This window comes from Schistocerca piceifrons, chromosome 4 (assembly GCF_021461385.2).
Source record: "Schistocerca piceifrons isolate TAMUIC-IGC-003096 chromosome 4, iqSchPice1.1, whole genome shotgun sequence".
Lineage (NCBI taxonomy): Eukaryota > Metazoa > Arthropoda > Insecta > Orthoptera > Acrididae > Schistocerca > Schistocerca piceifrons.
The window spans coordinates 138,555,761-138,570,487 of NC_060141.1; the positions used below are offsets into that span (position 1 = coordinate 138,555,761).

General features: G+C 41.4%; 1 protein-coding gene across 1 annotated transcript in view; it reads right to left on the minus strand.

Annotated features, from left to right (window-relative positions):
• LOC124796307 (cholinesterase 1-like) overlaps positions 1-13,815 on the minus strand; it is a 248,441-nt gene extending 234,626 nt beyond the window's left edge. Inside the window, exon 1 of the mRNA XM_047260433.1 lies at positions 13,722-13,815. Coding sequence (XP_047116389.1) covers positions 13,722-13,805 — 84 coding nt within the window. The 5' untranslated portion in view covers positions 13,806-13,815. The remainder of the gene's footprint in view (positions 1-13,721) is intronic.
• Positions 13,816-14,727: the final 912 nt, after the last annotated feature.

A 14,727-nucleotide genomic window follows, 5' to 3' on the forward strand; every position in this document is an offset into this window, starting at 1 on the left:
TGACGTGCCGGCCGATGTGGCCGAGCGGTTCTAGGCGCTTCAGTCTGGAACCGCGGGACCGCTACGGTCGCAGGTTCGAATCCTGCCTCGGACATGGACGTGTGCGATGTCCTTAGGTTAGTTAGGTTTAAGTAGTTCTAAGTTCTAGGGGACTGATGACCTCAGATATTAAGTCCCATACAGCTCAGAGCCATTTGAACCATTTGTAACGTGACGTGTTGGGACGCCTGCAAGAAAATGTGAGAAGGAAACGGCCTGAAACGAAGCGTTACAATTAATGGCTCTTGCATCACGATAACGCACCCGTTCATTCATTCCTGTAGATGCGAGACTATTGCACAGAAAACGAAATCACTGTCCTGCCTCATACTCTGTACTCTCCAGACCTGGGCCCCGTTGACTTTTATTTTATTTCCAAAATTGAAATCCCGTTGAAAGGACAAATATTTACAACGATAGACGAGATGAAAGAAAATTCGCAGACAGCGCTTCGCACAATCCATATTTTGTCCACAAAATTTTTCTACACTTACCTTTCACTTAATGTGCATGGTCTTCTTCTAAATACTCTCCTTCACAATTGATACACCGCTCCTAATACCGTTTCCACTTCCGGAAGCAGTCTTGGTACGCCTCTTGCTGGAATTTTTTGAAGAGAATTCAAATTTTCTATTTATTTATTGTATGTCAATACACATGCGAGGATTCCAAAACTTCTACATGTCAAAATTTAAACACAGCCCTCCATCATACAAGAACACAAATGTCGACAGCTCTACACGGATTTCAATGTCTTTTATGTATTTTGTCACGCCACTCCTCGCTGTCAGCAATCTTCGAAAGAACTCTTGTAGGCACATGTGGGACATGCTGATGCGGAATGAACAATTGTCTGTCACTGTGCACTGCAGTCACATGATGGTGATGAAGATTTGCCCCACTTGTAGAGAGTGTCTGCACATCTTCCATGGCCCGTTCAGATGCAGTTCATGGTAGCCCAAATTGCCTGAGACTGCTCAAATCCAGGGGGGTTCTTCTGGATGCAGGGCAGTTTCAGGCAATGTGGAGTGAAGTTTTGTTGCCAGCAACGTTTCCATCCATCCGTGAGAGTCCTGGCTGTGATAAGAGTGCGATGTCTTGATCTTAGCCTCTTCTACTCAGCAGTGAATACATTGTTCAATGTTTGAACGCCAGTTTATCGGCAGTCTTCTGGCATTCTAACAATAGCACGCTCTTTCATCCAGTCTCAAGAGGTGGAATGTGGCTCAAGATAGGTAACCAGTATGTGTGAATAGCTCCTACCGACCCACTAATAATGCACATGACTTTTTTAACTTGTACATCTATCATTCTTTTTTACGTGCAGACTATTAAACTAGATAGGCACACGGTACTCTGCTGCTGAGTATACCAAACCGAGTGCTGATACTCGAAGAGTGTTTTACTGTGCGGCTGATCCCGGCGGAGGTTCGAGTACTCCCTCGGGCATGGATGTGTGTGTTTGACCTTAGGATCATTTAGATTAAGTAGTGTGTAAGCTTAGGGACTGATGACCTTAGCAGTTAAGTCCCATAAGATTTCACACACTTTTTTTAAAAAAGAGTGTTTACTGACAATCCACAACGAGTGCCACAGAGTTTATTGAGAATGTTGTGTTTGCTTTTGAGATTACCAGATTCTCGTGTCAAGTGCTCCTTAAAAGAAAGTATCCTATCTAGAATGATCCCAAGGTATTTTGGATGCAAGTTGTGATGAGGTTTGTCTCCCTCAAAATAGACGTCAAGGGCTCTGTGTACCAATCTATTGGACAATTGAAAACGCAACTTTTCCTGTTTTATTTGAGTTTGGTTGTAACCTCCATTTACGGAAATATTGGCTTAAGATGCCTCGATCAGAAGTTAGGATTTCTTCTGTTGTTTCAACTGTTTTGTGTTGGGTGGCTATTGGCCAGTTGTCTGCACAGCCAAACTTTCTGGACTGTTTTCGAGGAATATCAGATATATATATATATATATATATATATATATATATATAAATTAAACAAGAGAGGAGCATTACTCAATACTTTTGGACAGCTAGAGTCTTTTCCCGTAGTTACTGTAAATGTTGTCAATTAGTGTTGTTGCCTGCATGGGACAACTTTTAATACTTTATAAAGCAGTCCATGCCCCCAAACTTTGTCATTAATGTATAACATGAACATGAACGATTCTCTACTAAACTACTTTGAGACACACCAGAAATCTATTCAGTGTCTGTATATAATTCTTTGTATAGGATAACTTGCTTCTTGCCTGCATAATGAATACCTCTCTTCTACTTGGTAAGTTTCTCATCAAAAAATTATCGATCCAGTAGCAAATCTAGTTAGATATACAACACAAAATTATTTTTTATGTGGTAACACTGAATCAACAATGCTTCAAATGTCTAAAGACCCTTCATTTTCTCGTATTCATGCTGGTGTGTCTCTGAGTGTCCAATATTGCTGGATACCATAAAGCTGAGGCTCGGTAACTGTTTGCTCACATTATGAGACTTGGGCGCTAGATGATTCTGATATACGCTCTGATATTAAGTGCTATCATCCAATGATAAATGATTATTATAACAACATATCAGTATTTTTTCCAGTTTTTCTTGTATTAGTAAAATTACTTTTTACCAAGTATAATACCTGAATTATGCACTGAGTCACTAGTGACAAAGTAAGGAGTCTTACTTACAAAATATGAATCCAAAGTGCTGCAAAATCTAGAGGAAGTGGTATAAATTACGATATCTTTGTGACATGATCCCTATCATTTACGTGTCTTCATCTGTCTTCTTTTGTGTCTTCCTTCGTTACTTTTCCTCCTCCCGGCCTTGGTCTATTAAGATGTATGTATCATTGCAAACACACATAAGTGTGAATAATTATTTATATCGTTCAAGTGATGACTCTTGTTTTATTATTTCTTACCATTAATGTCTTTAATACATTACTGACAGATTCCCAAGTGGAGGTGTGGGTGACTCTTGTTGCATGAGCGCAAATAACATGCTTGGGCGATATTTATTTAGCTGCTATTGTGGCCATCTCGTTGAGATAACTAGGAATTGTAGTACTTGCTTAAAAAGTGAATATCATTCGATTATAAAAGTCTGATTACCCAGTGTGAATCAAATTAGTACACTCAAGATATTCCAAATATTCATGAGCACGAAATACGAAACCAAGCTAGTTGATCCGCGAGAATAATATTTTGTGTCTTACAGATTTTAATCCATAGATCTTTCGTCAGTTTAATTTGCCCATCGCTAATTAGTGTGAATTAAACTGTGACGTTGCAAAGAGCAGTAAGAGTACATTGGTAGGTTTAACGAGCAAAATGCCTCAGCTGTCACCTTGATGGCCTTTGAATCGTAGAACGAAACGTCGATTAAGTTTGATAATATTTTGCCGTCCAGAATCCCAAAGATATTATTCGTACAGCCACCGGATGCAAAAACATTCGTTCATACGTCGTCGCTGTGATCTTCAGTCTGAAAACTGGTTTGATGCAGCTCTCCATGCTACTCTATGCTGTGCAAGCCTCTTCATCTTCGCGTAACTACTGTAACTTACATCCATTTGAACCTCCTTACTGTTTTCATGCTTTGGTCTCCCTCTACAACTTTTATTCCCCACACTTCCCTCTATTACCAATCTCATAATACCTAAATGACTCAGAATGTGTCCTATCAACGTCATCAACAGGTTGTGCAACAAGTTTCTTTTTTCTCCAGTTCGATTCAGTACTTCATCATTAGTTACCTGATATCCCCATCCAATGTTTACCATTCTTTTACAGCACCACATTTGAAAAACCTCTACTCTCTTCTTGGCTGAATGTACTGTGTGTCCGCCAGATGTAATACACAGTGATAGCTCTCAATTGGTGCCACACTCCGCAGTCTCAGCAAGGTGCCACACTTAATATGGTCACTCGACACCTAAGTGGCGCATATACCAGGAACTACTCTATGCTCCCTCAACAAGATATTCAATTAGGCCAGTCATCTGGCATCAGAGACAGCGCTGAAGCTCAGAAAAATCTGATGCGTCTGCCAGAAGACCACTTGCTCATTAATACACCCGAGCACCAGATTTAAGCGGCCACAGCCAGCATTCTGCCCCTTCCAATCGTTCCAGTTCCAGTTGCTTAGACTTGGGAGACAGTTCTCTACAGTTATCGTCCACCAATTGCCAACATGTTATCTGTAACTGCTGACCTGTTCCAATTATTGTGCAACGGTACTTAACGGTTATTGCTGAGTAGTTGCTCTTCTAAACAGAATCTCATATGAGCAAACCAGTTGAATCTTTGCCTGTGGTTACTCATACTTTAGGCACTTAGGCTACGCACGGCTCTGTTTAAAAAGAATAGGCCGATGTAATCTTAGGGTCGAGCAGCGCACGTCTGATTTCACGTCTTGCAGCTAGTTTGCTGTAAATAATCATCTGAAGCTGTGATTCTGCAGTCAAATAGTCTATGCATTGGCTAGAATAGTGAGTTAATAAAATACATAGAAATACAAAATAAAAGTTAAATGAATAATTCAAAAACAGGGGTTCTATTCTACAATCTTTAATTGATATAGCTGACAGAGAATTATGTTGAATAAGTTTATTCAGGAAAGGACATCCCAAATAAAAGAAAAAGGTCCTAGATATTGAGTGAAAACACAGACAGAAAATACTCTTATCAAATGCAGTAAAATTATGCTAAGAACATCATGAGAATACTAGCAAAATCCCCATCCTAAACTGCAATCAAAGATACGGAATAATTATGTACGTTTCGACGTACTTGTATCTACCAGCTCAAAACAGTTCAGAGTCCAACATGATGGTTTATAAATTAACACACACAATACAAAGAATAGCAAACATACTCTGCCTATCCTCACTTCCTTAATACAAACATAAAAAGTTAGAGTCCTACTCTGGAGCAGGCTCAGACCTCTCGAAAAAAAAATCCCTTTAAACGTTAAAGTATGGTAACGGTCATTTACCGTCCAGAATCTATCACTCAGTCCACGGAAACCCACAGAACACCACAGACAAGTCTGCTTTCTTCCGGAACCAACCTCCAGGTGTCCAGAATCGCTCCCTTGAGGTGTTCACTCCAAACGTCCCAGTCTCCACTTGACTTCTGTAGTGTTGCGTTACTATCTGTTTTTCCATTGGCTAAAGGCCATCACCACCAAAAAACGTCGTTCTTACATTCCACAAACATAATTTGATTGATTTTGACCACTTCCACGATCAATTATATTACAACAATTTGTAAATAAAGAAATGTTATAAACATTCAGTCACACTCAAACCATTCACAATAAATGTAAATGAAGATTTGTCCATAAATAAGTATCCAGTATTTTTGCACAATTGTGCTCATGATAAATGACAACAGATAGTCATTAATACTGTCTTAACAATTATTTAGACCTGCTTGTCAGGAATGTCTTTTGGCACTCTGTTACAAGGATGGTGTCAGCTAACACATGTGACTGACCACTTCTTAAATTACCATGTTGTTGTATTGTCAGTTGTAGTTAATATTTAAAGTTACTGGCAAAATATTAAGTTGTTGATTAAATAAATACAAAAGTACAGCAAAATATGAGGTATTCATGCAGTATTCATTTGCTATGAAATTGTGGAGGATACAATGTTCTGACACACATTTGCATAATGAAAAGATATAAAAAACATAATAAAACAAGAAACAAAACAGGTATAGATACGTAGCTTTCAGTGATTTTAGCTATAGTGCAATGCTATCACCTGAGATTTCGTATGTTGAAATCACACAAAGTGCTTAAAAGTTGTTAATTCAGAGGTTCATTGTGAAAATATTTAGTCACAGTGAATTATTAACATTTGTTGCTTTAAAAATATTGAAATTATTGTTGTGTCGTTGGATTACCTCATTTTTCTGGGATCAGTGATGAATTCACAGCTGCATTAATATTTGATTATACATTATTATAGGCTCTCAAAGAGCTGCAAGAGGCCATCTTTCAGTTTGTCTGACATTTAACCATTTTTGGAGCAATTTCTGCTTCACAAAGAACATGCAAACAATGTTGTTGTTGTTGTTGTTGTTGTGGTCTTCAGTCCTGAGACTGGTTTGATGCAGCTCTCCATGCTACTCTATCCTGTGCAAGCTTCTTCATCTCCCAGTACCTACTGCAACCTACATCCTTCTGAATCTGCTTAGTGTATTGATCTCTTGGTCTCCCTCTACGATTTTTACCCTCCACGCTGCCCTCCAATGCTAAATTTGTGATCCCTTAATGCCTCAAAACATGTCCTACCAACCGATCCCTTCTTCTAGTCAAGTTGTGCCACAAACTTCTCTTCTCCCCAATCCTATTCAATACCTCCTCATTTGTTACGTGATCTACCCACATTATCTTCAGCATTCTTCTGTAGCACCACATTTCGAAAGCTTCTATTCTCTTTTTGTCCAAACTGGTTATCGTCCATGTTTCACTTCCATACATGGCTACACTCCATACAAATACTTTCAGAAACGACTTCCTGACACTTAAATCTATACTCGATGTTAACAAATTTCTCTTCTTCAGAAACGCTTTCCTTGCCATTGCCAGTCTACATTTTATGTCCTCTCTACTTCGACCATCATCAGTTATTTTGCTCCCTAAATAGCAAACAATAGCCATCCCAATTCCCAGCTTTTGGATTTAACCATTTTCGGCGACGCAGCTCGTCCTTGTACCTGGCTGCCCTGTACCCGTTGCTGCGGTTTGCCCTGCCATGGTGCTTTGGCTAAGGTGGCCATGCAGCACTCTGAGCGCCAGGAGCGCACAAGCAAATTCACTTTTCCTCCTAGCAACTCCATGCAGCCAAATCGCCTGCTTACAGACACATAACGTTACAATTGGACAGTTAATGCCGAGTCTTGGAGATTAGTCATAATGATAGTCTAGGTATTTATTAATGGGGTGAACTTATAAACTCTAACTGCACGCCAAATTAAACTTCCATTATTAGTTTAGATAGTAATCATCTACTGTGTTAGTTTAGATCAGGTTCAGAACTTTACATGAAGGCCACATCTTTGTAAAAAAGAAGTTGAATAGATTTTGCTGTATATTATTTTAATAAATGATTATTCTTGTTTCTCATGTGTCTCCACAATCATTCTGTTTCGGATATATTGCTCTGTCTGTGACGTGACCGCCCCTCGTAAGTGTGCAAATAAGCCACTGTCGTATGTCTACAAAGCTCTGTAGCTCAGGGTCCGCTTCCTGCAAACATATGTTGGGTACCAAAGTTACTGATGAATAAAAAAGAACTGTTCCGATGTAACGACAAGCGCCGACATGAAGATCAAGAACGTAACCGCAGAGAAGGCTGTGAGACGACGTCAGCCAATGGTATGCTGACTAGGACCACACCACGACAGGAACGGCCTCTATACAAATAGAAATAAGCGCTGCTCCTGCCAGCCTCAGACGGACACTAGTAGACTTGGACAAGAAGAGAGCGCTAGAAGAGCCCTGACTTGTGGTCCATATGAACTTGTGTGAGTAACTGCATGGACATTGTATATACCAAAGGACATTGATTATTTGCATGTCGCCAACTGCTTGCGACAACTAGTTGTAAATACAGAGTTAAGTATAATCAATACAATTACTGAATGAGATTTTCACTCTGCAGCGGAGTGTGCGCTGATATGAAACTTCCTGGCAGATTAAAACTGTGTGCCCGACCGAGACTCGAACTCGGGACCTTTGCCTTTCGCGGGCAAGTGCTCTGCCAACTGAGCTACCGAAGCACGACTCACAACCGGTACTCACAGCTTTACTTCTGCCAGTACCTCGTCTCCTACCTTCCAAACTTTACAGAAGCTCTCCTGCGAACCTTGCAGAACTAGCACAATCTGCCAGGAAGTTTCATATCAGCGCACACTCCGCTGCAGAGTGAAAATCTCATTCTGGAAACATCCCCCAGGCTGTGGCTAAGCCATGTCTCCGCAATATCCTTTCTTTCAGGAGTGCTAGTTCTGCAAGGTTCGCAGGAGAGCTTTTGTAAAGTTTGGAAGGTAGGAGACGAGGTACTGGCAGAAGTAAAGCTGTGAGTACCGGTTGTGAGTCGTGCTTCGGTAGCTCAGTTGGCAGAGCACTTGCCCGCGAAAGGCAAAGGTCCCGAGTTCGAGTCTCGGTCGGGCACACAGTTTTAATCTGCCAGGAAGTTTCATATCAGCGCACACTCCGCTGCAGAGTGAAAATCTCATTCTGGAAACATCCCCCAGGCTGTGGCTAAGCCATGTCTCCGCAATATCCTTTCTTTCAGGAGTGCTAGTTCTGCAAGGTTCGCAGGAGAGCTTCTGTAAAGTTTGGAAGGTAGGAGACGAGGTACTGGCAGAAGTAAAGCTGTGAGTACCGGTTGTGAGTCGTGCTTCGGTAGCTCAGTTGGCAGAGCACTTGCCCGCGAAAGGCAAAGGTCCCGAGTTCGAGTCTCGGTCGGGCACACAGTTTTAATCTGCCAGGAAGTTTCAATACAATTACAGTACTAAATTCTGTTAATATGATTTGTTTGTGTGTTATCTATGAGGCGTGTTTTATAAGTAAGTACCGTTTTGCCACGCCGCGGCCGTAGCGCTGCGGTCGACATTCTGCGCATGCGCACTGGGTACCTACATCTGCTGTCTACGCACTGACGCCATTACAGTCTGATTCTTCCTTGTTTACGTTGTATACTGAGTGTTTAAGATGCCTCCGATAATCGTGAGTCCCGCCGACTGTGAAGTACGGGCTGTTAAAAGATTTCTTAGTGCTAAAGGCCTAAAAGCGATGGATATTCATCGTGAGATCTGCGCACTTTACGGAGAAAACATTATGAGTGATGGAATGGTAAGACAGTGGGTGAGAGCATTTAAAGATGGCCACACAAATATGCATGATGAACAATGGAGTGGGCGTCCTTCGGTCGTTAATGAAAGTTTGATGCAGGAAGTGGGCAATAACGTGAGAGAAAACAGACGCTTTACGAGTTCCTCATTGCGGGATGACTTTCCTAATGTTTCTCGTAGTGTTTTGTTTGGCATTGCGACCGAGCACTTGAATTACCGAAAATTGTGCGCACGTTGGGTACCGAAAATGTTGACGGATGTGCACAAAACCAAACGTTTAGACAATGCATTGACTTTCCTTGAGCGGTACCACAATGACAGTGATGATTTCTTCGGCCAAACTGTTACGGGCGATGAAACATGGATGGCCTACGTCACACCAGAATCAAAGCAACAGTCCATGGAACTGTGGCATTTAGATTAACCCAGAAAAGTGAAGCTAAAGCAAACAGTTCCTGCCCAGAAAATCGTGTACACAGTTTTTTGGGACGGAAAAGGAGTATTGCTTGTGGAATTTCTGTGTCGTAAAGAGATAATCAATGCAGCAGCTTGCTGTAAGACATTGCACAATCTGCGCCGTTCAAATCAGAACAAAAGACGTGGAAAGTTGAACAAGGGGATCGTTTTGCTCCAAGACAATGCCCGTCTGCATGTAGGAAATCAGATCAAAGATTTCATCACATCTTTTCGATGGGAAACCCCAGATCATCCTCCGTACAGCCCTGATCTTGCGCCCAGTGACTACCATCTGCTCCTGCACTTGAAGAAACACCTGGCCGGTCAGTGTCTTCAAGACGATGACGAAGTCAAAACAATGGTGATGCAGTGGTTAACAAGTCAGGCGGCAGACTTCTATGAGGAGGGTATTCAAAAACTGGTACAACGTTATAACAAGTGCCTCAATATTGACGGAAATTATGTAGAAAAGTAGATTAAGGTACAGGCTTTTATTTAAAAATAAAATTATTGAGATATCTTAGCACATCTTTTTTTTAATTTCAAAACGGTACTTACTTAAAAAACACGCCTCATAGCTATCGAAGAAAACAGCTTCCTAGGCACCCTATAAGACCTGAGTGGACAGGATTCCACAAGAACTGCTTACTGTCACTTTTGTGCACAGCTACACGCTAGACTAATACCTTCAGAAAAGATTTCCTAACACATACATAATTCATATAAGATATTAACAAATTCTTCTTTTTCAGAAGTGCTTTTCATACTGTAGCCAGTCTACGTTTCTCCAGAAACCTACACCAAGAGCAGCATGCGAGGGCGTTAAGGAGCGCCCCTCGCTAACATGGTCCGTCAACTTTGAGTTTTACGGTGCAGGATGAGGGCTCCACCCCACCTGCATCCTATACAAAGGCCGCTTTAAACTGTCCTGACTAACCGTTCCCTCGCCTCATCGCACAAGGCGCACTGTGGCTCGCAAAAAAATGTAAGGTGGGCGAGTGATTTAGACGATGCACACATTCTGGATGGTCCACATCCGTTGCCACATTGCAGGCAGAATTACAACGCCCTCGGCAAACCTCAAGGCTTTTATTTCTTCTCCCTGAATTTTAACTCTCCTTCTAAAATTTTTCTTGGTTTCCTTTAGAGCTTGCTCAATGAACAGAGCGAATAACATAGGGGACAGGTTACGACCCTGTCTCACTCTCTTAACGACCACTGCTTCCCTTTCATGTCCTTTAACTCTTATAACTGTAGTCTGGTTTCTGTACAAGTTGTAAATAATCCGTCACTCCTGTATTAACCCTGCCACCTTCAGAATTTCACAGAATTTATTCCAGTCAACATTGTCAAAAGCTTTCTCTATGTCTGCAAATGCTATATATGGAGGTGTACCATTGCGCAACCTGTTTTCTAAGGTAAGTGGTAGCCTAGTATTACTCCGAATGTTCCAGAATTTCTCCAGAATCTGATCTTCCACTTGTTTGGCTTCTTTAAATAATATGTGTCAATATTTTGCAACCATGACTTATTTATTACATCCTTTTTGAAGTGCGAGGGTTTTTAGTCTGTCTCATCAAGTACATGCATGTACGTCCATGTACAGAAGATGATGTTATCCATCTGTTACAATAAAAGAGGCACTGTGTACCATACATTGATTCCCAGGTATACTGACATCTGTAGGCAACGACTCACACCTTGTTGACACATAACAGAAGAAACTGCACCTGGTGGAACGAACTGGAACATGAAAAAGCCGGACTATAAGATGATGACAGAAGTAAATGGGCTTTCCCAGAGCCTGATTCATTGATAATCTACATCCCCTGCATTATCTCGCATTCTCAGAATTCATCCTTTTCTGTTTATCTAACAATATATGAAGTAAATTAATGCTGTCAGTAATCTGAGTCCTTCGTATTTATACCATTTCGGACGCTGAATGAGGATTACGGCCTCTAGACTGATGAAACATGCAGTCTCACAACCCTCCTTTATCGATAAAATCTTATATTCGAAACCGTAACCAAGACACTTATCTTGAAGTGAAGTAACACATTTTCCATGGGTGAACTGAAATTCACGCTCCAGCTAGTCAGCTAATACAAACTCGCATACTGTCGGTAGAAATTTCGAACACACTTCAAAACATCGGTCGCGAAGGCCACTGTCACTTAGATTTTGCGTAGCACTCTGCTCACCAATTTCCCATACTTCTCTTCATTTTTACACCTCCAATCAGCCGTTTCCATACACTCAACGGCATGCATTATCGTCCTATTGTAATTTTGCAAACTATTTCTAAAGTCAAATTGCTTTTCAAACGTAGCGCCTTCAACTCCAAACAATAGGTTTCCTTAGACGTGGAATCGACAAAACTCCCTTGTGTTGGAATAACGCCGTATAAAACACAGCAGAACATGTAAATGACTACTCTATATGCTATCAATCAGCAATAACTACGCAGTAGTCGAAAGACACTATGAAAATGAGCGCAGACTAATATTATATCTGGAATGAGAATGTCGCTCACATTTTTTTTCGGTTTCGCTTATGCAACATGGTGAGTGAACAATGGCTTCAGCGAGCAACGTCTTACGCTCTTAGCCAGGCAGCCGGGGAGCACTCACCACCCAGTCACATCCGCTTAGGCAGTGCTCTGCCTGGCCCAGGGGTTAGGTCCCCAGCCACTGAGGCAGAATACTCGCCTAAAACACGTCGCTGGCCTCCTTATTCCATCTGGAAAGCACTGTTGTGGGGCGGCGCGTGGAATTATTGTTGTTATTAAATGTAGAATGTAATGTAGAAAAGATGCTTTCCTGGCCGATTAGCAACATATGTGGGGCGGCGGGCGGAATAATTGTTATTAAATGTTCCTATTATTTATTTGATGCTGTTTGCCGTTCTTAACACTGGCTCTCTAACTACAATATTGGCAACCAGAAAGTGATTAACAAAACGTGAAGCCTGTAATTAGAATTCCTAGTGCCCACTTCATCTGAGAAATACATTTATAGCTACAGCTTATAGCTCTGAGGAATTAGGAGATTGTCTGGGATTCATAATCAAAAACCATTTTCTCTAAAATGTTCACTATATTCTGAAAGACACAGACCAAAAAGAATCCACACAATCCAACTAACTACCAGAGCAGTTCAGAGTCTAATGCGCTGATGCAACTATAACTGTTCAGATTAAATGTTTAAGTGAATGCTCGCCATAATTTGATGATAATGTTCATCAAACGCCACACTAAATAATGGTAGAATGTATGTCCCGCGGCGGGACGTGAAAATACGACATACGCAAACTGAAAATAGATCATTAAAGTCATCCCAGAATTAACACTTCACTCGAAAACAATTTCGTGGTTACGCGTATCCCGAGTAACTTATTACGGCATCCGAGGCTGTTTATAGCAATGATACCGACGCGACGCGACTCCCGGCACAGGTAGTGCGCTAATCAGCGTCTGGAGAGAACTGGGGCCTTTCTTTCTCGCGCAGCGTTCTTGTATATAAAGCCGCGGTGCAGACGGCTAAGGGAACGCCTGATCAAATCCGCTCTCCCGACTAGCCGCTGGGCTAGTAATGCACCACTTTAAGTTATCGAATAAATCATTGCTTCCTTTGCTGATGGCCGATGAAGCTCCCAATTTAAATGTGTAATCAGCACACAGGTAAGTAATCATAATAAAAGTCTGACGTGGCTAAGTCAAATATTTTGGGCGAGAGAATTAATTTAATTACACTACACGCAGTAGACGAGCTCTGAACTTGCCTTTTGGAGATACGCTATCGCTATAGTTTTATAGTTATTCAGTTGAAACTTCTCACATCTTTATGATTATAGCGGATCTCCCTTCTACTTAAATTTAAACATCCTAGCCTTTTTTATTCGCCTACTTAATCTATCTTGCTTCCTTAATTTCTAAGACAAAAACCAGAAAATCATGAATTTCAACTAAAATTTTAATTTGTGAGATCCAGAATACTGTTTCTACTAAATTATTATGAAAAAGGAATCTAAATATAAATTTTTAAGTTTCTAGCTCTTTTCTGTTGCGCCAATGATTTTTACAGAAAAACGTCCAAATTTCGAAAATGGTTAAAGTATTGAACTGATATTCAACACATATTGATTTAGTATTACTCCTGACATGATAGAAACGTTTCAGGTTATTTACTTGATTTTTAAAGTATTGCGCAACATTTATGACGTCAGAGCTAGTTAAAGCGGACTAGGCTGGCACACAATGGAAAGACTGATGTGAATTTTATAAGGCGTGAGTAGGCTGCTTCCCTACACTGTGGAAATCAAAAATGTTTTATTTGCAACAGTTAGGTACACCTTCCAGCTACTTCTCTTCATGGATGTCTCTCCAACTGAGACATATGTCGCAGCGTTGACCCAACTTCCCAATACCCTCGTCATAGCAGGCAGCCGCCTGTGCTGTCCGCCAATTCTCTACACTGTTCTACAGCTCGTTGTCTGTGCCACGATGTTGTCTTCATCGCCAGCGGTTCATGTGAGTAGAGATCAAACTCAGGGAGAGCCAATAATGGGCTGTATTGTGGGCGATCAAACACTTCCCATCGAAAATGCTGCAGGAGCATCTTTATTGGCCCTGCAGAGTGTGGTTGCGAATTCACCTGAAGAAAGAAACACATGACAGTTACATTATGAGGGCTGCGTGACATGAGGCGAAAACTCGCATCAGGCCCTTATCCTTGGTGGGAGACACTATTTTCTAGGCATCTTCATGTGCTCACTGCTCTCTCAGAACTGAAAAGAGTGACGTGACGCGATCGATAGGCATATTAGAGACACTGCAGAACACAACTGCGCAAAGCTTCATCGGATTTTTACTGTTGTTTCCATTTCGCGCCCGATCGAACCTTGCTTTCCGAACAGCCCTCGTATTTGATGTTTCAAGAGGTACTATATCGAATATTTATACCGCATACTGCGAAATCGAAAAAACATCATCCGCGAAATCAGAATACGGATGAAAGTGTGTGTTGAGTCATTGCGAAAGAGTGTCATTGAAGAGGACCGTGATGAAAAATACAAGGATGAGAGCTGCAAAAGTCACTGTAGAACTGAATGTCACAGTCGTGAAACCTGTCACCAGCTAAACAAGACGAAGGGAGTTCCAATAGCAGGGAATTTCAGGGCGATCTGGAATTTCAAAACCCCTCATTAGCGACGAAAGCCGCGCGGGATTAGGACTGTGCGGCTGGTTCAAATGGCTAGAACTTAGAACTACTTAAACCTAACTAACCTAAGGACATCACACACATCCATGCCTGAGGCAGAATTCGAACCTGCGACCGTAGCGGCCGCGCGGTTCCAG